The following is a 25,217-nucleotide window of genomic DNA, read 5'->3' as shown; positions in this document are numbered from 1 at the left end:
ATTGCCTGAAAGGGCTACAGATTTTTCTGGCCAGCTTTAGCACATCTTGTAACCCAGGGTACATATTTAGGAAATGCTGCACCACCAAATTGAGGACATGTGGCAGGCATGGCACATGTGTCCACTTTCCCTGTCTATGGGCGGACAGGAGGTTTGAGCCATTATCGCACACCACCATTCCTGACTCCAGCTGGCGTGGTGCGAACTACCTCTGGGCCTGTCCCTGCAGAGCTGCAAGAATCTCTGCTCTGGTGTGGTTCCTGTCCCCTAAACACACCAGCTGAAACTTTTAGCCTGGCTCATGGAATAGCCCTTTGAACACTTAGGGGGTACTTGATGTTCATAGGACAATTCTGCAAAGGTGGGCATGGAGGTGGCGGAGGAGGCAAAGGAGGAGGGGGTAGAGCTCACAGGTCTGGCATCATCACCATCAGCTGTATGGAGATGTGGGGGCACAACAAGCTGCACCACCGAGCCCTGTCCTGCATCCTTTTTAGTTGCAAGCAGCGTTACCCAGTGTGCTGTGAACAAAATATATCATCCCGGCCCATGCTTGCTGGACCATGTGTCAGCAGCAAGGTGGATTTTACGGCTGACTGCCTTGCCCAACAATGCCAGAACATTCCCTTCCATGTGATGGTAGAGAGATGGAACGGCCCTATGTGAAAAGTAGTAGCGACTGGGAACCTGCCATTGTGGTACAGCACATTGTGCGAATTCACGGAAGGGGCAGAATCCACCAAGCTGAAAGGCAGAAGTTGGAGAGCCAACAGCTTTTACAAGCTTGCATTTAGACGCTGGGCATGTGGGTGGCAGGGATTGTATTTTTTTCCGCTGCAGCAGATGGGGCAGAGAAAAAAGTACAAGGAAAGAGGGGAGGATTGGCTGGAAACAACCAGGTGTATGAGGAAAAGAACAGAATCCTGCCATAGCTGACTACAACAGAGAGAGACCTCAGTGAAGACTCTCATTGTGAAAGTGGTTGTAAAGGCTCAGGGTTTTTTACCTTAATTTACTCTATGCATGAAGGTGGAAAAACCTTCTGTGTGAAACAGCCCCCCTAATACTTACCTGAGTCTCATCTCGTTCCAGTAATGTGCACGAGAGCTGTGGCTCTCCCGGGTCTCTGCCTCCTCACAGCCAGTGAGCCAAAGAGGAGAGAGCAGGGGCAGGGCCGAGCCATGCTCTGTGTCTGAATGGACTAACAGAGCAGCAGCTTGAGAGTGAACTTGCTTGGGTGCCCCCATAGGATGCTGCTTGCTACGTTAGCACTTGGCAGGAGGGGGGGCAGGAGCGCCAAAGAGGGGGATCTGGGCTGCTCTGTGCAAACAGCCACTGCACAGAGTAGGTTAGTATGACAGGGTCTGGTATGGATATTTAGGGGGAACCCCACGTCATTTTTTTTTTTATTTCACGCGGGGTTCCCCTTAATATCCATACCAGACCTGAAGGGCCTGGTTATTGAATTTGGGGGAACCCCACACTTTTTTTTTTTTTCTTATTTATCAATGACTTTCAATGGCAGTAACTTGCATCTTAGCCTTTAAAATTAGCACTTTCGATTTTGAACGTTCGAGTCCCATTAATAGGGTTCTAAAGTTCACACGAAGTTTAGGTCTGTTCGCAGGTTCTGGTGCGAACCAAACCGGGGGGTGTTCAGCTCATCCTTATAGGTAACCTATAGGTAAATGTCTGCAGAGAAAGATTACTTTTTCTTTCAATTTAATATCACTTTAATTTCCTGTGCTGACTTTGACAGTCATCAACAACTGTCTGCAGGCCCCAACTCTTGCTGTGTTACACATGTTGTGGTCCAAGCCTTTACAGTATGGACATGGGCAGACATGCGTTGTGCCCTGCAGTTAATTCAGAGGCTTGCAGACAGCTACCGAAGACTGCCAAAGTCTTTGCAGATAAGCAGACCTGAAGATTTTGGATCTCCTCTTCTGTCTAATGGCACCCCTTGGAGCACATTAGTAAGGAAGGAGCACTAACATACAGAACAACTATGCAACAGCTACAGTATCTGCACACCTCAACCCTCAGTCTGGATGTCACACCACTTTCTCAAACTTAATCTATCCAAAACCGAGCTAATAATATTTCCTCCCCCTCGTGCCCCTTCCCTTGACTTCTTTGTCAAAATCAACAGCTAATCTATCAATCCGTACCCCTATGCCATGGTCCAAGGTGTAATCCTGGACTCTGAACTGTCCTTTCGGCCCCACATCCAATTGCTGTCCAATCTTGCTGCCTTAACGTTCGCAACATCTCTAAGACATGCCCCTTTCTAACCAATGAAACCACAATTCACTCACTGGTCATTTCTCGCCTCAACTACTGCAATTCCCTCTCATTGGCTTACCTTTACATAGGCTTTGCCCCTTCAGTCCATGAATGCTGCTGCCAGGCACATCCATCTAACAAACCACTCAGCGCCTGCTATCCCTCTCTGCCAATCCCTCCACTGGCTTCCGCTCACCCAACAAATTAATTTCAAGATACCAACAATAACCTACAAAGCCACCCACAACTCGGCTCCCAGCTAAATCACCAACCTAGTCTCAAAATACCAATCAAATATTTCTCTTCCTTCCACCCAAAGCTCCTGCTCTCTAGCTTCTTTATCAATGCCTCCAGAACTTTTCCCAAGCCTCTCCCATCCTCTAAAACTCTATACTCCTACTCTGTCCACTTTCAGACGATCCCTGTAAACTGTTGTGCCTGTAATTGTCTCAGAGAAAATTGGAGGCCAATATATGGAAACTCTAGGCCAGGGGTGCCCAACCAGTGACCCACGGAGCCCTCCTATGTGGCCCATGACCTCCTGCTCTGGGATGGTGGTTTGACAAGCCCAGATCACATTTTGCCGACCCACCATCCTAGAGCATCAGTGTTGTGAATTAAGCCAGCGGTAGAGAAAGCAAGAAGCTGCAGAGCAGAGCCACATAAGCTAATGCTTCCTGTAAAGCGCCAGCTCCTGTCACAATCAATACCAAATGCACTCTCTGCCTGGGACAGCAACAGCTGGGGAAAACTGAATAGAAGACTATTATTAAAGGTGTGTTTGCTACTGAAATCAGTGTATATATGGGCATATCTGTTCTTCAATGGTTACTAGGCTGCTGTTAAACTAATCCTGCACCTGCGGGTTACCCTTCACTGATCCATAGCCACAGGTGCACGTGGCGCATCATTGCCAAAGCAACCTTAGAACCCAATCGGACTCTCCATTCACCTCTATGTCCATTTACCTCTGCTTACCTTCAATCCAATATGCAAAAAAATAAAATAAAAAAAAAGGGAAGGGGAACCGTCCCCTTCTGTCAGATTGAATTGGAGAGCCCATAGAGTAGCATGGGCTGTGTCCATATCTGTTCTGCATATGCAGCATAGATACAGACCTGTTATCAGCCCATTACACTTATTTTGGCCCGCAACCGGTTACCAAGTCGCTTTGATGGCCCTCGCTGTTCAAAAGTTTTGGCACCCCTCGTCTAGGCTGTATTAATCAGTGCATGAGAGCGGACCTAAACAACATTGATGTTCTCTTTTGGGTAAGATCCCCTTAGAGCATATTGGTAAGGGAGGAGTAGCATTGTACAGCACTACAGAGCAGTGGAAATTAAGGAAATACAAGGAAGAGTGACAATTCATTTATTAGTATGGATTTATTAGTAGGACCGTGGAACACAGCAGATCTTTGGAGATAACGGTGTAACTGTAAGGCCAACTGACGATTTGACATGGAGGTTGATCACACCAGGTGCAGCATGAATCGTAAATTTCTGCATTAAGCTAGTGAAGAAAAGGAACAGCTCCATTTTTGCTAGTGTTTCTCCAGGGCAAGACCTCCGACCTATGGAAATCAGAGAGGAGAGATTCTCAAAGTGTATGAAGGCTGCCAAAGAGATTTAAACAAACAAAAAAATAATAATAATGATTATTTGTGTACATTCGATTTTTTTTCGTAATGCTTACTTTAGTGTGACTTTTGCATACTTTTTTTACCATATTATATACACTATGGCACCACATGCACATAAAACATAGAAGAATGATGGAAAATAAAAGGCCAAGATGTAAATTCATTGACTAATGACTGAAAGTTGCTTGGCAGCACATGCAGGCTCAGCATCATGGCCTCTAGGATTCTCAATAACAGTCAGGATGTTTGTTACAGGCAGCTAATGCAAATATTTTATGGACCTGAGGAATTGCTGAGTATCAGAGGTATACTGTACATCAGAGTCACACTCTGGGCTTTGCTTGATCAGAGTTTCTACACACATTGTAGTTCACTGGAATTATTGTATATCTGTAAGCTTCCGCGCTCTATGTAAAATGGGGGGAGGTAAAAACAAAAAGCAGCAGCAATCACTATATGAGTGGACTCTCAATATGTAAAAGTTTAAAAAAAGGGGGGTGTGTGCGCTTACTTATTAAACCCCAAAATAAGAGAAAAAAGACAATCTTATAAACACAATCTTATAAAATGACCAAGTGTAAATCAATGTGAGAATATGTGAAACATCAAAAGTGGTCAATAAAAAAGTGGATCAACTCAAACAATTAAAAATTGCGGGTATGTGCAAGAACTAATTAAGATTACTACATGCAACAAAAAGGTGCATAAAACCTGTGCATATAATACTCGAAACAAATCAGTGAATCACAGCGGTAAAAAAATTTAAATAAAATGCAATATGATGTAAACCATATATGTGAAGCACAATCGTGTCAGTGCATCAAACTAAAGTGTCCCAAATAGCATCCAATAAAGACATGCCACTAAAGATTAAAAAATCGCCGCACAGATAAAGCGTCAATCGGGTTGAAGTGCAAAGTGCCAAACGTGAAACGATCCTCTGGTGGTGATCCGTGCCAGTGGTTGTGCTATCACTAGGTAATTACCTCCCTGCTGCGGGATTAAGCAGCAAAACAGACACACGGGGCAATCAGGAAACAGAGGATGATCCAGGTGATGGCTGTACAATGGAATCTTGGAGATGACACAAATATATCCAGTTTCCTTGTGTATGGTCACCAGGCTCAAAAGGATAAACCGAGAGATACCGCCATAGTGTAGTATTTTTAAAACAATTTTATTAAAAGTAAAAATAACTACTCACAAGAGGATGGACATGTAAAGCACAGCAGACCGCCGAGCAACTAGCCCGGATGTAAACGTCACTTCCGGCTCCTACGCGTTACGTCAACAATAGGACTTCAACTGGGATGTTGAAGTTGAAGTCCTATTGTTGACGTAACGCGTAGGAGCCGGAAGTGACGTTTACATCCGGGCTAGTTGCTCGGCGGTCTGCTGTGCTTTACATGTCCATCCTCTTGTGAGTAGTTATTTTTACTTTTAATAAAATTGTTTTAAAAATACTACACTATGGCGGTATCTCTCGGTTTATCCTTTTGAGCCTGGTGACCATACACAAGGAAACTGGATATATTTGTGTCATCTCCAAGATTCCATTGTACAGCCATCACCTGGATCATCCTCTGTTTCCTGATTGCCCCGTGTGTCTGTTTTGCTGCTTAATCCCGCAGCAGGGAGGTAATTACCTAGTGATAGCACAACCACTGGCACGGATCACCACCAGAGGATCGTTTCACGTTTGGCACTTTGCACTTCAACCCGATTGACGCTTTATCTGTGCGGCGATTTTTTAATCTTTAGTGGCATGTCTTTATTGGATGCTATTTGGGACACTTTAGTTTGATGCACTGACACGATTGTGCTTCACATATATGGTTTACATCATATTGCATTTTATTTAAATTTTTTTACCGCTGTGATTCACTGATTTGTTTCGAGTATTATATGCACAGGTTTTATGCACCTTTTTGTTGCATGTAGTAATCTTAATTAGTTCTTGCACATACCCGCAATTTTTAATTGTTTGAGTTGATCCACTTTTTTATTGACCACTTTTGATGTTTCACATATTCTCACATTGATTTACACTTGGTCATTTTATAAGATTGTGTTTATAAGATTGTCTTTTTTCTCTTATTTTGGGGTTTAATAAGTAAGCGCACACACCCCCCTTTTTTTAAACTTTCACTGGAATTATTACCATCTCACTGAGAAGCAATGAGGGTGGTGAAAGCATTGGAAGCAAAAGTGGGGTAAGAGAGGTGACCCATGAGCTAGGCTAGAAGCGTATTCTCACAGAACAGCTTTGCCAAGTATCTTTCTCAGCAACTCTCGATCACTCACCAACAAGATCAACAAATTCAGCCTAAGAATTACTACAGACAAAATGAACAGCTGTGTGATAGTCATTTACAAAGACTTGGCTGAATAGCTCAATTTATGATGATGTTTATTGGTTTAACAGCCTGCTATGTCTACCAAGCAGACAGGAAGGCAGACTCCGAAATCTAAATGTGAAGGAATCTGTCAATGTGAAAACAATCACTGGTGCATAGCTAAGGAAAGGGATGGTCAGCACTCAGGATGACATCCAAAATAGTATTCCTTTATTAAATACATGTACAGAGCTGTAAAACAGCCTACACGTTATGACTATCGACTAACGTCCGAAACACACAGGTCTGTACATGTATTTAATAAATGAATACTATTTTGGATGTCATCCTGAGTGCCGACCAGCCCTTTCCTTGTTCTGGTAAGTTGGAGGTGTCAGCAGCCTCGAGATCTGAGCACCGGGTGGAGCTTTTATGTGGGAATGTTGCAGAACCAATACACTTGTTTTCACTGGTGCACAGCTACAGATATTCCAGATTTGGAATATCTCATATGTAGTCCAATTTTTACACCAATGAGAACAAAATACCCTATAAGGGAAAATAACATATTGTACCATGTATGTATATACAAATATCCCTGGCGTATACAAAGCTACCTTGTTCTTGTTCTATCAGATCACATCTCACTGATGATGATTACATCTCACAAACCTCTAGTTTACAGAGCAAGCCCAATTATTAAAACTGTCCAGGTCTGGAGGGAGGAAGAAACTTCATTCTTGCAGGGCTGCTTTGAAATCACAGGCTGGGACATGTTTGCACAAAGCTGGCAAGTTTTGATCCAAAACTTTTGTTTCAGGAATGTTTTAACTACTTCCATACCAGGCCATGTCTGGCATTTCTCCCCTACATGTAAAAATCCTATTTGTTTGCTAGAAAATTACTTGGAACTCCTAAACATTATATATATATTTTAGCAGAGACCCTAGGGCACAGGTCAAATTGGCGACCCTCCAGCTGTTACGGAACTACAATTCCTATGAAGAATTGCAAGGCTGACAGCATGGTTCCCATAGGCAGAGGCATGATGGGACTTGAAGTTCCACAACAACTGTTGTTTATTTTATTTTTTTATACTTTCCCTTTATTTTTTATTTTTCAATTTTTCTCCTGTAAACATCCCTTTTAATAGGAATAGGGCATGACAGATCCTCTTTACAGAGAGATCTGGGGTCTATAAATCCCCACATCTCTCCTCTATGCTGGAAAGTCTGAGATAAAAAAAAAATGAACTGTCCAACAGTCCAAAAGAGACATTAATGTCATTGGTGACAGAGTAGACTATATAGAAAATAAAATGTGCGACTTCACTGACACCCACAATGACCTGGTTAAAGCCCATTTTGAAGTAGAAGATGATTTAAAAAACTTAAGCTTGAAAGTGGCAGACATAGAGGATAGGTCTAGAAGGAATAATATTAAGGTTTGGGGGATCCCAGAAAATCTTATACTCCAGGATCTGAAGAAATTCTTAAGGGAAATGATAACTGCACTAGTTCCTACAGTTCCACAACAGGAACTGTCAATTGACTGGGCACACAGGCTGCCTAAACCCACACATAATCCAAAAAGATTACCCAGAGACATAATCTCAAAAATACACTTTTTTTATTTTTTAAAGATTTGATTCAAGCTTCCATCAACACCTAAAAAATATGGCACCTCATCCCAGTTAGAAATATTCAAGAATTTTTGGGAAAACCCAAATGGAGAGGGAACGTTCCCTCTCCATTTGGGTTTTCCCAAAAATTCTTGAACACTTTTTTCAAGTTGAGGAATAGTGATGGCCGAACGGTTCGCCCGGCGGTCGTTTCGCGGCGAATTTCCGACATTCGCGGTCCGCACGTTCGAACGCCTTTTTCCGTCGTTCGCCGCGGCGGACTTACGTGTTTAATGTATACAAGAACTTTAACCTTTGGTGACACGTTTATCATGTGATACAGGACAGCCAATTGAGACATGACAGCACATGGACACTTGTACATTCCCCCTAACCTATAAATACACCCGATCCGGTGGCCATTTTACATTCTTTCTTCTGTTACGATAGGGACAGGTTCCTGTGTGGAGTAGGGAGAGATAAACCACTAGCTATTTGGTACACAAAAGTTCTTTTCAGGACTGGTATAGGTGTTAGGTGTTGATAGGTTTGCTGTGCTGCTGATTCTTGCAGCAGCCTGAGTGTCTTTTGTTAGTTTAGAGAAAGGGAAAGGACGGTGTATGCTACAGGGACAGCCAGATTAGTCTTTCATCATCATCATCATCATCATCATCATTAGCTGTTACTATCAAGGTCCACAAAAGAGCTGTTCCAGTAACCACTAATCGTTCTCTTTTTTTGCCAATTTGTATAGGGACAGGAAGGAAGCAGTGTTGTCAGGCAGTGAGGGTAATTTTAAAGACTTGCTGTTATTATTAGTTCCACAAAGGTTCTTTTCAGGACTGGTATCAGTGGTACAGTAATAGGCTTGTACATGTATAATATTCTTTCTTCCAAATATAGAAAGGATATTATACTTGACTGCTGCCCTTCTGCTGCAGTCTGCTAAACATTCACAACTCACTTGTTCCACAAAAGTTCTTATAAGGACTGGTAACTTGGTATAGGGTGCTACGGTACATAGGCTTGAGTGCGGTACAGTCTGCTGTTCTGTAAGGACCGCTATCGGTCCACAATAGATAGGGTTGACGTGCACCACTGCTGACCGCTGCCCTATACTGCAGCAGTCCTTCAGCGGTATAGGGACTGACGTACAGTCTGCTAATCACTAACACACAACCTGCTTGTTCCACAAAAGTTCTTATAAGGACTGGTAACTTGGTATAGGGTGCTACGGTACATAGGCTTGAGTGCGGTACAGTCTGCTGTTCTGTAAGGACCGCTATCGGTCCACAATAGATAGGGTTGACGTGCACCACTGCTGACCGCTGCCCTATACTGCAGCAGTCCTTCAGCGGTATAGGGACTGACGTACAGTCTGCTAAACACTAATACACAACCTGCTTGGTCCACAAAAGTTCTTATAAGGACTGGTAACTTGGTATAGGGTGCTACGGTACATAGGCTTGAGTGCGGTACAGTCTGCTGTTCTGTAAGGACCGCTATCGGTCCACAATAGATAGGGTTGACGTGCACCACTGCTGACCGCTGCCCTATACTGCAGCAGTCCTTCAGCGGTATAGGGACTGACGTACAGTCTGCTAATCACTAACACACAACCTGCTTGTTCCACAAAAGTTCTTATAAGGACTGGTAACTTGGTATAGGGTGCTACGGTACATAGGCTTGAGTGCGGTACAGTCTGCTGTTCTGTAAGGACCGCTATCGGTCCACAATAGATAGGGTTGACGTGCACCACTGCTGACCGCTGCCCTATACTGCAGCAGTCCTTCAGCGGTATAGGGACTGACGTACAGTCTGCTAAACACTAATACACAACCTGCTTGGTCCACAAAAGTTCTTATAAGGACTGGTAACTTGGTATAGGGTGCTACGGTACATAGGCTTGAGTGCGGTACAGTCTGCTGTTCTGTAAGGACCGCTATCGGTCCACAATAGATAGGGTTGACGTGCACCACTGCTGACCGCTCACCTATACTGCAGCAGTCCTTCAGCGGTATAGGGACTGACGTACAGTCTGCTAATCACTAACACACAACCTGCTTGTTCCACAAAAGTTCTTATAAGGACTGGTAACTTGGTATAGGGTGCTACGGTACATAGGCTTGAGTGCGGTACAGTCTGCTGTTCTGTAAGGACCGCTATCGGTCCACAATAGATAGGGTTGACGTGCACCACTGCTGACCGCTGCCCTATACTGCAGCAGTCCTTCAGCGGTATAGGGACTGACGTACAGTCTGCTAAACACTAATACACAACCTGCTTGGTCCACAAAAGTTCTTATAAGGACTGGTAACTTGGTATAGGGTGCTACGGTACATAGGCTTGAGTGCGGTACAGTCTGCTGTTCTGTAAGGACCGCTATCGGTCCACAATAGATAGGGTTGACGTGCACCACTGCTGACCGCTCACCTATACTGCAGCAGTCCTTCAGCGGTATAGGGACTGACGTACAGTCTGCTAATCACTAACACACAACCTGCTTGTTCCACAAAAGTTCTTATAAGGACTGGTAACTTGGTATAGGGTGCTACGGTACATAGGCTTGAGTGCGGTACAGTCTGCTGTTCTGTAAGGACCGCTATAGGTCCACAATAGATAGGGTTGACGTGCACCACTGCTGACCGCTCACCTATACTGCAGCAGTCCTTCAGCGGTATAGGGACTGACGTACAGTCTGCTAATCACTAACACACAACCTGCTTGTTCCACAAAAGTTCTTATAAGGACTGGTAACTTGGTATAGGGTGCTACGGTACATAGGCTTGAGTGCGGTACAGTCTGCTGTTCTGTAAGGACCGCTATCGGTCCACAATAGATAGGGTTGACGTGCACCACTGCTGACCGCTGCCCTATACTGCAGCAGTCCTTCAGCGGTATAGGGACTGACGTACAGTCTGCTAAACACTAATACACAACCTGCTTGGTCCACAAAAGTTCTTATAAGGACTGGTAACTTGGTATAGGGTGCTACGGTACATAGGCTTGAGTGCGGTACAGTCTGCTGTTCTGTAAGGACCGCTATCGGTCCACAATAGATAGGGTTGACGTGCACCACTGCTGACCGCTGCCCTATACTGCAGCAGTCCTTCAGCGGTATAGGGACTGACGTACAGTCTGCTAAACACTAATACACAACCTGCTTGGTCCACAAAAGTTCTTATAAGGACTGGTATCTTGGTATAGGGTGCTACGGTACATAGGCTTGAGTGCGGTACAGTCTGCTGTTCTGTAAGGACCGCTATCGGTCCACAATAGATAGGGTTGACGTGCACCACTGCTGACCGCTGCCCTATACTGCAGCAGTCCTTCATCGGTATAGGGACTAAGAGTTTTGTCACAGGGTCATTTAAAAAATGACAGGCAGAGGAAGAGGCAGGCCCTTCCGCAGGGGTGGTAGGGGTAGGGCAGGAGCAACAGGCTTGAGCCAAAGTGGGAAGTTGCAGAAGGTGCGTTCAATTACTTTAAAGGATGCACCAGACTTGGTTGAGTGGCTCGCTCAGCCTTACTCTTCTGCACCCTCCTCATCCTCTCGATCTGCACCCTCTTCTTCACTCTCTGCTATGTGCACCCCCAAAGACACTACCACCAACAACACGACCACCACCACCACCACCACATACCTTCCGCTTGAGTCACTGGAATTATTTTCCGATCCATATCAAGAGGACATTTCTGATGCGCAGCCACTCTTGGTATTGGATCAGGAAGAGGAGGTAGCAACAAGCGCTACTCAGCAGTCTGACGCCAGTACCCAGATCAGCCCAAGGAGGAGGTTGGTCCCCGGTGTTGCTGCCTACTCCGAGATCTCTACTTATAGCGGTGGGGAAGGTGACGTTGATGATGACGTGTCTAGTGATGTCACGTGGGTGCCCACAAGAGAGGAAGAGGAGGGGAGTTCAGAGGGAGATATGGACCAGCAGATAGGGAGGAGAAGCAGCAATGACTTACATTGCACAGCAGGGACAAAGCAGACTGCAAATGTATCAGGAGCGAGTCATCGACCATGTACGGTCACATCTGGCGCTCCCAGGACACCGGCACATGGCTCCGCAGTGTGGGCTTTTTTTAACGTGTCCGCTGCTGACAATAGCGTTGCCATCTGCAATCTTTGCAGTCAACGCGTTAGTCGCGGTAAGCCCAATACTCACCTAGGGACGACCGCCTTAAGAAGGCACATGAGCAGCCATCACCGAGCCCAGTGGGAGCAACGGAACACACAAAGCCACACTGCAGGCTCTCACCGTCCAGCCTCGTCTTCTACTTCTCCTTCTCCTCTCTCCTCACAATTGTCCTCCACTCCACCTTCCATCACGCCAAGCTCACATTTTTCTGCAAAAAGGCAGGCTTCCGTGGGCCTAATGTTTGAGCGTAAAAAAATGATGACGCCGGATAACCCTCTTGCCCAACGGTTGGCGGCTGGCTTGTCAGAACTCATAGCCCGCCAACTACTGCCATATAAACTGGTGGACTCGGAGGCCTTTCGCAAATTTGTGGCCATTGGAACACCACAATGGAAGGTCCCAGGAAGGAAGTATTTCTCAGAGAAGGGCATCCCAGAGCTATATGGCCATGTTCAGCGGCAAGTGAATGTATCTCTGGCACACAGTGTCGGTGCCAAGATACATCTGACCACAGACACGTGGTCTAGCAAACACGGGCAGGGAAGGTATATCAGTTTTACTGCCCACTGGGTGAACCTTCTGACGGCCGTCAAGCATGTAACCCGTGGCACCCGTGTAGATTTGGTTTTACCGCCACGGATTGCATGCAGGCCTGACTCTTCTTCTCCTCCTCCTACTCCATCCTCCTCCCTCTCCTCCTCAGCTGCCTCCTCCTTTTCCGCTGCTAGCGTCTCTTCCACTGCACCGCCCAAGCTCCCCAGAACCTATTCCACATGCCAGGTGAGACGTTGCCATGCCGTGCTGCGTCTGTTGTGCCTGGAAGCAAAGAGCCACACTGGCCCGGCACTCCTTTCAGCTTTGCGTTCACAGGCAGATGAGTGGCTAACACCGCTCAATTTGACAGTTGGTAAAGTGGTGTGTGACAACGGTGCCAATCTGCTTAGCGCATTGAAACAGGGCAAAATCACGCACGTGCCGTGCATGGCACACGTCTTAAACTTGGTCGTGCAGCGATTCCTTGTCAAATACCCTGGGGTCCAGGACATCTTGCGGCAGGCAAGGAAAATCTCGGCCCATTTCAGAAGATCTTACACGGCCATGGCTCGCCTTGCTGACATTCAGCGGCGACACCATCTGCCGGTCAGACGTCTTATTTGCGATTGCCCGACGCGATGGAACTCAACCTTCTATATGCTTGATAGGCTGCTCCAGCAGAAACGTGCAGTTAACGTCTACCTGTATGAACTCTGCGAAAGAAACGGTTCTGGGGAGCTGGGTTTTTTTTCACCGCGCCAGTGGCTGCTCATGCGCGACACATGCAGACTTCTGCGGCCATTTGAGGAGATCACCAAACTGGTCAGTCGCAGCCATGGCGCCATCAGTGACATGGTACCTTATGCCTTCTTTCTGGAGCGTGCATTGCGTCGTGTCATTGATCAGGCTGTGGAGGAGCAGGAGCGGGAAGATGAGGAAGTCGCAATGCTGGATGAATTCCCAGGGGGAGCTACTCTATCTGAGACAAGTCAACAACAGGAGTCTGATGAGGAGTCAGAGGAGGATGGTGCCGGGGCGGATGAGCAGGAGCAAGAAGAGCATGCTTTAAACCTTTCTGGGATCCCTGTTGTGCGAGGATGGGGAGAGGAGAATGAAGAGGACGACATTATCCTGGATGATGAGCAGGAGCCAGGCCACCACACCGCTTCCACTTTAGTGCAAATGGGGGCCTTCATGCTCCAGTGTTTTAATAGGGACCCCCGTATAAAAAGCATGAGGGTCAAGGACCAGTACTGGGTGGCAACGTACTTAGACCCCCGGTACAAACACAAAATGGCGGAAATGTTACCGCCGTCGCAGAGGGCTGTCAGAATGCAGCACTTCCAGGCCTTGCTTCGAGAAATGCTGCATTCTGCTTTTGCGTGCGCTGGCAGAGGAGCAATTCCCACTCCCAGAGAAGGATTTGCGGGTACCAATCCAACAGCGCCTGCAAGAAGAGGCCGGTTTGAAGATGTGTTGGTGACTTCGGATATGAGGTCATTCTTTCAGCCGACCCATCGACAGGTGTCATCCGGATCCAGCATCAGGGAACGCCTAGACCGTCAGGTGTCCGACTACATTGGGTTAACGGCCGATGTGGACGCTCTGAGGAGTGATGAACCCCTAGACTACTGGGTGGGCAGGCTTGACCTCTGGCCAGAGCTTGCCCAATTTGCAATCGAACTGTTGGCTTGCCCCTCATCCAGTGTCCTGTCCGAAAGGACGTTCAGCGCAGCAGGGGGGATTGTGACCGATAAGCGTACTCGCCTAGCTCACCACAGTGTTAACTACCTCACATTTCTAAAAATGAATGAGGCATGGATCTCGGAGGAATTCAACACATGTGACCAGTAGACCATGTATATGTCTATAAACTATTTTTTTAATCAAGCACACAGACCTTCTTAATTCATTTGGCTCACTTCCTTGACCCAAAAAAGCACACCGTACTATATGCCCCTACCCTCCTCTTTGAAGAGGTTGAGCGGTGTCATATTTCTACTGGGGCTGCTTATGATATCCCTGTGCTGACTTCCTCCTGGGGGTTCTTATTATGAAGGGATCACACTATCCCTGTGCTGTGCTGACTTCCTCCTGGGGGTTCTTATTATGAGGGGATCACACCATCCCTGTGCTGTGCTGACTTCCTCCTGGGGCTGCTTACGGTGCTGCTGTCAGTGCTGTATGTCACGGTGCTGCTGTCAGCGCTGTATGTCACGGTGCTGCTGTCAGCGCTGTATGTCACGGTGCTGCTGTCAGCGCTGTATGTCACGGTGCTGCTGTCAGCGCTGTATGTCACGGTGCTGCTGTCAGCGCTGTATGTCACGGTGCTGCTGTCAGCGCTGTATGTCACGGTGCTGCTGTCAGCGCTGTATGTCACGGTGCTGCTGTCAGCGCTGTATGTCACGGTGCTGCTGTCAGCGCTGTATGTCACGGTGCTGCTGTCAGCGCTGTATGTCACGGTGCTGCTGTCAGCGCTGTATGTCACGGTGCTGCTGTCAGCGCTGTATGTCACGGTGCTGCTGTCAGCGCTGTATGTCACGGTGCTGCTGTCAGTGCTCTGTATTACGGTGCTGCTGTCAGATGCCTCTATCACGGTGCATGTGTCATTCCGGTATGTCACGCTGCTGGTGATCATCTCCTGCACCCTCTTCTTTGCCTACCCTGGTCCCTGACCTTCCCTCTCCTCCATTGCCTTCATTAGCTCCATAGTCCTGAATTGTTAGAACAATTTCCCAAATAAAATAAAAATGCTTGTAGTTATCGATCCCAAATTCACCTCATACATGTATTATGTCATTGTCCAGATGGTGGGACTACGTTTTACCCCCTAATAATTACCACGTGGCCGCAAATTCGACATGAAGGTTTGCAAAGTTCGCCTCCCATTGAAGTCAATGGGGCCCGCGGCGAACGTTCGGTTTCGCGAACGTTTGGGTCCGTTCGCATTTCGCTTTCGCGAAACGTCCCGTCGGAAGTTCGTCCATCACTATTGAGGAACAACTAATGCAATATGCACATCATCAATCACCTCTCCCCAGGAATCATGCTACATTCAGACATCTCACAAGCAACATTTTTAGCATGCAAAAATTTGAATAACTAAAATATTCCGGAATCACAAAATAATATATAGATGGGGATTCTCCACTAAATTACTGATCGAACGAGAAGGCATTTCACACTCTATTCATAACATGGAGGAGGACCTGAAGAGCTTACAATTATAGGGCCTATTATCTAACGGAGGAGATGATATCTCAGATAAACCCTTACCTGGTAAACTGCCTCAACAAAGGCAAACTAACCACAGAAGAACCTCATCCTCCCCTCCCAAGAATCCCTTTGAATGATATAAAAATTAATTTTCTCCGAAATGTACTATTACAAGAGTACCAGCATTACCAAATTCTAATCTCAGGGACTCAAGTTATAGGGAACCCTAAGTCTGGGTAGTTCTGTTACTCCCCTTATCCAAGGATAATTAGTACAATTACAATGTACACTGGAGTTGCCTCCCAACTCCTAATTTCTTACCTTACTTTGACCAAAATGTTTGTTTCACTGTTAAAGCGGAGGGCCGTTAAAAAAAAAAAAAAAGTCAGCAGCTGCAAACACTGCAGCTGCTGACTTAATCAGCCCACTTACCTGTCCAGGGCGCCCGCGATGTCGGCCACCCGAGGCCGACCCATCCCTCGGCTCTCGGGTCCCGGCGTCGCCATTCCTTGTAAGGGAAACAAGCAGTGGAGCCTTATGGCTTCACTGCCCCTTTCCTACTGCGCATGCGCGAGTGACGCAGCGCTTTGTGAATGGGACACGCTGTGTTCTGGAACACACAGTTCCCAGAACACAGCGCGACCCATTACCCAGAAGACGCCCCACGGAGGAGAGAAGACAGAAGATCTCCGCGGAGGAGGAAGAGGAAGATTAGGATTATGTGCCTAGCAACAGGCACTTCTGGTAAGTAAAAAAAAAAAAATGTTCATTTTTTTTTTTAGATTTTTTTGTAATTTTTAATATTTTTTTTTTTTTTCAGGGTGGCCCTCCACTTTAAGTTTTCATTTTGCAAGATTCAAGGAGTAATACCACCATCTACTGGCCATAAAAGGTAACAACAAGAAGAGATGAATTGAGGTAATATCTTTTTCAATTACTAATAAGTTACATTTAAGAATCAACTGCCACCAACATCATGGGACTTAAACTAATTTCGATGAACACCAAAGGTCTCAATAGTCCATATAAAAGAAGAGCTCTCTGGAATGATGTATTAAAATTCAAAAGCGATGTAGATTGCTTACAAGAATCATATTTTGCAATGAATAAAGCACCAATTTCTCACACCACAAGTTACATAATATAACTTGGTCTGACCATGCACCAATCACAATAGAAATCCAAACAGGACTAACCTATACCAACAACACCTTATGGAGAAACAATACCTTTATTCTATCTCAACAAGACAATTTGTCTGTAATAAAAAGAAACCTAACAGAATGTTTTGAATTCCATACCAGTGTATGACCTTGAATACTAAAAATGCATTGGTGTACACATAAAGCATTTGTAAGAGGAATTCTTATACAGGTAGCAGGGAAAAAAGAAACAAAAAAATTATAAAACTACTAAATGACATATCTAGCCTAGAAGAAACACAAAAAAAAGACCCCAAAGATTAAAATATAATGCAACAACCTCAGAATGGAATGGAACTTAGATGCGCTTTAATAGCAAACCACGACTGATATCTAAAAAGAATAAAACTGAACCACTATTCCTAGAGTAATAAAGCTAGCAAACTACTAACAAATGAATTGCACCAATAACAAAACAATAATAAAATATATAGAATAACTCATCGTACAACTGATAAAACTCATTATAATCCCCAGGAAAAAGCAGACTCATTCACAGATTACTACAAATCATTATATAATATTCAGGAAGACAAAAATACCTTGCAGTTTACACCTGATAGTATAACTGATTTCTTAAATTCAGTAAACCTACCAAAAATGTATCCCATTACCCTTGAACAACTCAATGAACCAATATCACGGGGAGAAATTCTTAAAGTTATCAAACACCACCTACCCATAAACAAAGCGCCAGGTAGTGATGGATTATCTTCAGAATACTATAATTGTATGCTTGTGTGGATATCTTAGCCCCACACCTAAATAAACTTTTTAACCAAGTAGCAAATACCAGTCAATTTCCCAAGGAAATGTTAGCGGCAATAATAATTACAATACCAAAACCAGGGAAAGATCCCGAACCCCCCCCTAAACTACCGACCCATATCATTAATAAATACTGACCTGAAAATGTATGCAAAAATCTTGGCCAATAGACTACTAGAAATAACATCTTATCTCATAAAACCCGACCAAGTAGGATTCGTTAAGGGAAGACAGGCACCAGATGGTACAAGAAGAATGTTAAACCTGATTAACCAGATAGACAATGACCAAACACCTTACTTTCTCTTAGCTGTTGATGCAGAGAAGCCATTTAACAGAATGCACTGGGAATATATTTCTAAATTTACTAACAAAATTTGTATTTAATGGATTTATACACTCAGCTATCATGTCACTATATAAACAGCCCTCAGCCAGAGTATTCACCTCAGGCACAATCTCAAGAAGATTCACTTTAACTAATGGGAATAAACAAGGATGCCCTTTATCCCCCCTTATTTTTTCATTGGCAATAGAACCATTAGCGGAATCCATACGTATAAACCCAAATATTAAAGGCATGAAAATAGGACAATATGAACACAAAATCGGACGATTTGTGGATGATATTATACTATCATTAACTAACTCAGATATATCATTATCTGCTTCACAAAAAATACTAGAATACTATGGAAATCTATCCTACTACAAGATCAATCAAAACAAGTGTCATGTACTACTAATGAACCTAACTACAGACCAAATCAAGAATCAGCGTGAACAATGTGTTTTTAATTGGGATGGAACATCTTTATCAAATTTAGGAATTAAACTTACTTACCCTCCCTCCAAATTACATGAGACTAATATCCCCACACTTATAGAAATAATTCACAAAGATCTACAAAATATCCAGAAAACACAACTCACACAGGTAGAGAAAATAGCAGCTACAAAATACAAACGCTACCCAAAATCCTGCATTACTTCAGCTCCCTCCCTACTGTAATTCCTAAGAAATTTTTCATGCAGATTAATACGAAACTTAAAAACTTCATCTGGAACGGAAAAAACCCAGAGTGGCTGTCAGGAAAGGTTCCACCCACTGATGATACTGTCTGAAACTTGGCGTGCAGTACTGTGGTCCACCAGCAGGTGTCTCCTGGCAGTCTGGAACTGCCTGGGGAGCCTTCCCCTGTTGATAGTAACATATGATCCTTGGGCCGCAGTACTGGTGTCCACCAGCGGGTGGTTCCTGGCAGTGTGGGGCCGACATCATCTCCTGCAATTAGGTGTCACCTGAGTAATTGCAGGAGGTGTGTATAAGTACCCGGCAGACACACTGATGCCTTGCCTTGGTATCTTCCTTGGGCTGTGAACCTATGAACCTGTTTGTTTCTTGAACCCTGGACTCTGAGCCTTGTACCTGATCCAAACCCTCCTGTGACCCATCCATCCTCTCCTTGTCCTGTTTCTCTTCCATCCCCAGCTGCTGAACCCCCATTGTCGACCCTGGCCTGGCCCTGTTTATGATTCCGGTATTCCCCTTTACTTGTATATATTTGTCTGTTACTATTTGTGGGTTTCTGTTGGTGATTGTTTGGTTGCACATTGTAGTATATTGGAGGTGGTTGTGTTTATTTGCTTATCTTAATAAATTATATATTTTCACCTTATCTGCATTTGTTCCTCTGTAGTGATGGCCGAACGGTTCGCCCGGCGGTCGTTTCGCGGCGAATTTCCGACTTTCGCCGTCCGCGGGTTCGAACGCCTTTTTCCGTCGTTCGCCCCGGCGGACTTACGTGTTTAATGTATACAAGAACTTTAACCTTTCGTGACACGTTTATCATGTGTTACAGGACAACCAATTGAGACATGACAGCTCATGGACACTTGGACATTCCCCCTAACCTATAAATACACCCGATCCGGTGGCCATTTTACATTCTTTCTTCTGTCACTGTAGGGAAAGGATCCTGTGTGGAGTAGGGACAGAGAAAACGCTAGCTATTTGGTACACAAAAGTTCTTTTCAGGACTGGTATAGGTGTTAGGTCAGCAGCCTGAGTTTCTTTTGTCAGTTTAGATAAAGGGACAGAGCGCTGTATGCTGCTATTTTAGGGACAGCTCAGCCAGATTAGTCTTTCTTCATCATCATCATCATCATCATCATTAGCTGTTACTATCAGGTCCACAAAAGAGCTGTTCCAGCTAATCGTTCCAGCCTACTCTTTTTTGCCAATTTGTATAGGGACAGGCAGGAAGCAGTGTGTCAGGCAGTGAGGATAATTTTAAAGACTTGCTGTTACTATTAGTTCCACAAAGGTTCTTTTCAGGACTGGTATCAGTGGTACGGTAATAGGCTTGTACACGTATAATATTCTTTCTTCCAAATATAGAAAGAATATTATACTTGACTGCTGCCCTTCTGCTGCAGTCTGCTAATCATTCACAACTCACTTGTTCCACAAAGCTCTTTATCAGGACTGGTAACTTGGTCTGTCTAGGGTGCTACGGTACATAGGCTTGGGTGCGGTACAGTCTGCTGTTCTGTAAGGACCGCTATCGGTCCACAATACATAGGGTTGCCGTGCACTACTGCTGACCGCTGCCCTATACTGCAGCAGTCCTTCATTGGTATAGGGACTGACGTACAGTCTGCTAATCACTAACACACAACCTGCTTGGTCCACAAAAGTTCTTATAAGGACTGGTAACTTGGTATAGGGTGCTACGGTACATAGGCCTGAGTGCGTTACAGTCTGCTGTTCTGTAAGGACCGCTATCGGTCCACAATACATAGGGTTGCCGTGCACTACTGCTGACCGCTGCCCTATACTGCAGCAGTCCTTCAGCGGTATAGGGACTGACGCACAGTCTGCTAAACACTAACACACAACCTGCTTGGTCCACAAAAGTTTTTATAAGGACTGGTAACTTGGTATAGGGTGCTACGGTACATAGGCCTGAGTGCAGTACAGTCTGCTGTTCTGTAAGGACCGCTATCGGTCCACAATACATAGGGTTGCCGTGCACTACTGCTGACCGCTGCCCTATACTGCAGCAGTCCTTCATTGGTATAGGGACTGACGTACAGTCTGCTAATCACTAACACACAACCTGCTTGGTCCACAAAAGTTCTTATAAGGACTGGTAACTTGGTATAGGGTGCTACGGTACATAGGCCTGAGTGCGTTACAGTCTGCTGTTCTGTAAGGACCGCTATCGGTCCACAATACATAGGGTTGACGTGCACCACTGCTGACCGCTGCCCTATACTGCAGCAGTCCTTCAGCGGTATAGGGACTGACGTACAGTCTGCTAAACACTAATACACAACCTGCTTGGTCCACAAAAGTTCTTATAAGGACTGGTAACTTGGTATAGGGTGCTACGGTACATAGGCTTGAGTGCGGTACAGTCTGCTGTTCTGTAAGGACCGCTATCGGTCCACAATAGATAGGGTTGACGTGCACCACTGCTGACCGCTGCCCTATACTGCAGCAGTCCTTCAGCGGTATAGGGACTGACGCACAGTCTGCTAAACACTAACACACAACCTGCTTGGTCCACAAAAGTTTTTATAAGGACTGGTAACTTGGTATAGGGTGCTACGGTACATAGGCCTGAGTGCGTTACAGTCTGCTGTTCTGTAAGGACCGCTATCGGTCCACAATACATAGGGTTGCCGTGCACTACTGCTGACCGCTGCCCTATACTGCAGCAGTCCTTCATTGGTATAGGGACTGACGTACAGTCTGCTAATCACTAACACACAACCTGCTTGGTCCACAAAAGTTCTTATAAGGACTGGTAACTTGGTATAGGGTGCTACGGTACATAGGCCTGAGTGCGTTACAGTCTGCTGTTCTGTAAGGACCGCTATCGGTCCACAATACATAGGGTTGACGTGCACCACTGCTGACCGCTGCCCTATACTGCAGCAGTCCTTCAGCGGTATAGGGACTGACGTACAGTCTGCTAAACACTAATACACAACCTGCTTGGTCCACAAAAGTTCTTATAAGGACTGGTAACTTGGTATAGGGTGCTACGGTACATAGGCTTGAGTGCGGTACAGTCTGCTGTTCTGTAAGGACCGCTATCGGTCCACAATACATAGGGTTGCCGTGCACTACTGCTGACCGCTGCCCTATACTGCAGCAGTCCTTCATTGGTATAGGGACTGACGTACAGTCTGCTAATCACTAACACACAACCTGCTTGTTCCACAAAAGTTCTTATAAGGACTGGTAACTTGGTATAGGGTGCTACGGTACATAGGCTTGAGTGCGGTACAGTCTGCTGTTCTGTAAGGACCGCTATCGGTCCACAATAGATAGGGTTGACGTGCACCACTGCTGACCGCTGCCCTATACTGCAGCAGTCCTTCAGCGGTATAGGGACTGACGTACAGTCTGCTAAACACTAATACACAACCTGCTTGGTCCACAAAAGTTCTTATAAGGACTGGTAACTTGGTATAGGGTGCTACGGTACATAGGCTTGAGTGCGGTACAGTCTGCTGTTCTGTAAGGACCGCTATCGGTCCACAATAGATAGGGTTGACGTGCACCACTGCTGACCGCTGCCCTATACTGCAGCAGTCCTTCAGCGGTATAGGGACTGACGTACAGTCTGCTAAACACTAATACACAACCTGCTTGGTCCACAAAAGTTCTTATAAGGACTGGTAACTTGGTATAGGGTGCTACGGTACATAGGCTTGAGTGCGGTACAGTCTGCTGTTCTGTAAGGACCGCTATCGGTCCACAATACATAGGGTTGCCGTGCACTACTGCTGACCGCTGCCCTATACTGCAGCAGTCCTTCATTGGTATAGGGACTGACGTACAGTCTGCTAATCACTAACACACAACCTGCTTGTTCCACAAAAGTTCTTATAAGGACTGGTAACTTGGTATAGGGTGCTACGGTACATAGGCTTGAGTGCGGTACAGTCTGCTGTTCTGTAAGGACCGCTATCGGTCCACAATAGATAGGGTTGACGTGCACCACTGCTGACCGCTGCCCTATACTGCAGCAGTCCTTCAGCGGTATAGGGACTGACGTACAGTCTGCTAAACACTAATACACAACCTGCTTGGTCCACAAAAGTTCTTATAAGGACTGGTAACTTGGTATAGGGTGCTACGGTACATAGGCTTGAGTGCGGTACAGTCTGCTGTTCTGTAAGGACCGCTATCGGTCCACAATAGATAGGGTTGACGTGCACCACTGCTGACCGCTGCCCTATACTGCAGCAGTCCTTCAGCGGTATAGGGACTGACGTACAGTCTGCTAAACACTAATACACAACCTGCTTGGTCCACAAAAGTTCTTATAAGGACTGGTAACTTGGTATAGGGTGCTACGGTACATAGGCTTGAGTGCGGTACAGTCTGCTGTTCTGTAAGGACCGCTATAGGTCCACAATAGATAGGGTTGACGTGCACCACTGCTGACCGCTCACCTATACTGCAGCAGTCCTTCAGCGGTATAGGGACTAAGAGTTTTGTCACAGGGTCATTTAAAAAATGACATGCAGAGGAAGAGGCAGGCCCTTCCGCAGGGGTGGTAGGGGTAGGGCAGGAGCAACAGGCTTGAGCCAAAGTGGGAAGTTGCAGAAGGTGCGTTCAATTACTTTAAAGGATGCACCAGACTTGGTTGAGTGGCTCGCTCAGCCTTACTCTTCTGCACCCTCCTCATCCTCTCGATCTGCACCCTCTTCTTCACTCTCTGCTATGTGCACCCCCAAAGACACTACCACCAACAACACGACCACCACCACCACCACCACATACCTTCCGCTTGAGTCACTGGAATTATTTTCCGATCCATATCAAGAGGACATTTCTGATGCGCAGCCACTCTTGGTATTGGATCAGGAAGAGGAGGTAGCAACAAGCGCTACTCAGCAGTCTGACGCCAGTACCCAGATCAGCCCAAGGAGGAGGTTGGTCCCCGGTGTTGCTGCCTACTCTACTTATAGCGGTGGGGAAGGTGACGTTGATGATGACGTGTCTAGTGATGTCACGTGGGTGCCCACAAGAGAGGAAGAGGAGGGGAGTTCAGAGGGAGATATGGACCAGCAGATAGGGAGGAGAAGCAGCAATGACTTACATTGCACAGCAGGGACAAAGCAGACTGCAAATGTATCAGGAGCGAGTCATCGACCATGTACGGTCACATCTGGCGCTCCCAGGACACCGGCACATGGCTCCGCAGTGTGGGCTTTTTTTAACGTGTCCGCTGCTGACAATAGCGTTGCCATCTGCAATCTTTGCAGTCAACGCGTTAGTCGCGGTAAGCCCAATACTCACCTAGGGACGACCGCCTTAAGAAGGCACATGAGCAGCCATCACCGAGCCCAGTGGGAGCAACGGAACACACAAAGCCACACTGCAGGCTCTCACCGTCCAGCCTCGTCTTCTACTTCTCCTTCTCCTCTCTCCTCACAATTGTCCTCCACTCCACCTTCCATCACGCCAAGCTCACATTTTTCTGCAAAAAGGCAGGCTTCCGTGGGCCTAATGTTTGAGCGTAAAAAAATGATGACGCCGGATAACCCTCTTGCCCAACGGTTGGCGGCTGGCTTGTCAGAACTCATAGCCCGCCAACTACTGCCATATAAACTGGTGGACTCGGAGGCCTTTCGCAAATTTGTGGCCATTGGAACACCACAATGGAAGGTCCCAGGAAGGAAGTATTTCTCAGAGAAGGGCATCCCAGAGCTATATGGCCATGTTCAGCGGCAAGTGAATGTATCTCTGGCACACAGTGTCGGTGCCAAGATACATCTGACCACAGACACGTGGTCTAGCAAACACGGGCAGGGAAGGTATATCAGTTTTACTGCCCACTGGGTGAACCTTCTGACGGCCGTCAAGCATGTAACCCGTGGCACCCGTGTAGATTTGGTTTTACCGCCACGGATTGCATGCAGGCCTGACTCTTCTTCTCCTCCTCCTACTCCATCCTCCTCCCTCTCCTCCTCAGCTGCCTCCTCCTTTTCCGCTGCTAGCGTCTCTTCCACTGCACCGCCCAAGCTCCCCAGAACCTATTCCACATGCCAGGTGAGACGTTGCCATGCCGTGCTGCGTCTGTTGTGCCTGGAAGCAAAGAGCCACACTGGCCCGGCACTCCTTTCAGCTTTGCGTTCACAGGCAGATGAGTGGCTAACACCGCTCAATTTGACAGTTGGTAAAGTGGTGTGTGACAACGGTGCCAATCTGCTTAGCGCATTGAAACAGGGCAAAATCACGCACGTGCCGTGCATGGCACACGTCTTAAACTTGGTCGTGCAGCGATTCCTTGTCAAATACCCTGGGGTCCAGGACATCTTGCGGCAGGCAAGGAAAATCTCGGCCCATTTCAGAAGATCTTACACGGCCATGGCTCGCCTTGCTGACATTCAGCGGCGACACCATCTGCCGGTCAGACGTCTTATTTGCGATTGCCCGAC

The 25,217-nt window shown here is 46.2% G+C and overlaps 1 protein-coding gene across 1 annotated transcript in view; it reads right to left on the bottom strand.

Annotated features, from left to right (window-relative positions):
- Positions 1 to 3,641: 3,641 nt before the first annotated feature.
- Positions 3,642 to 25,217, bottom strand: part of LOC143989044 (cytochrome P450 2K4-like) — a 52,968-nt gene continuing 31,392 nt past the window's right edge. Inside the window, exon 9 of the mRNA XM_077489047.1 lies at positions 3,642 to 3,859. Coding sequence (XP_077345173.1) covers positions 3,675 to 3,859 — 185 coding nt within the window. The 3' untranslated portion in view covers positions 3,642 to 3,674. The remainder of the gene's footprint in view (positions 3,860 to 25,217) is intronic.

Source organism: Lithobates pipiens, unplaced genomic scaffold (assembly GCF_037356315.1).
Source record: "Lithobates pipiens isolate NorthernLeopardFrog02 unplaced genomic scaffold, aLitPip1_a1.2 Scaffold_18, whole genome shotgun sequence".
NCBI classification, from domain to species: Eukaryota; Metazoa; Chordata; class Amphibia; order Anura; family Ranidae; genus Lithobates; species Lithobates pipiens.
Note: the sequence above shows the minus strand (reverse complement) of the source record. Positions and strands in the feature narration are given on the sequence as shown.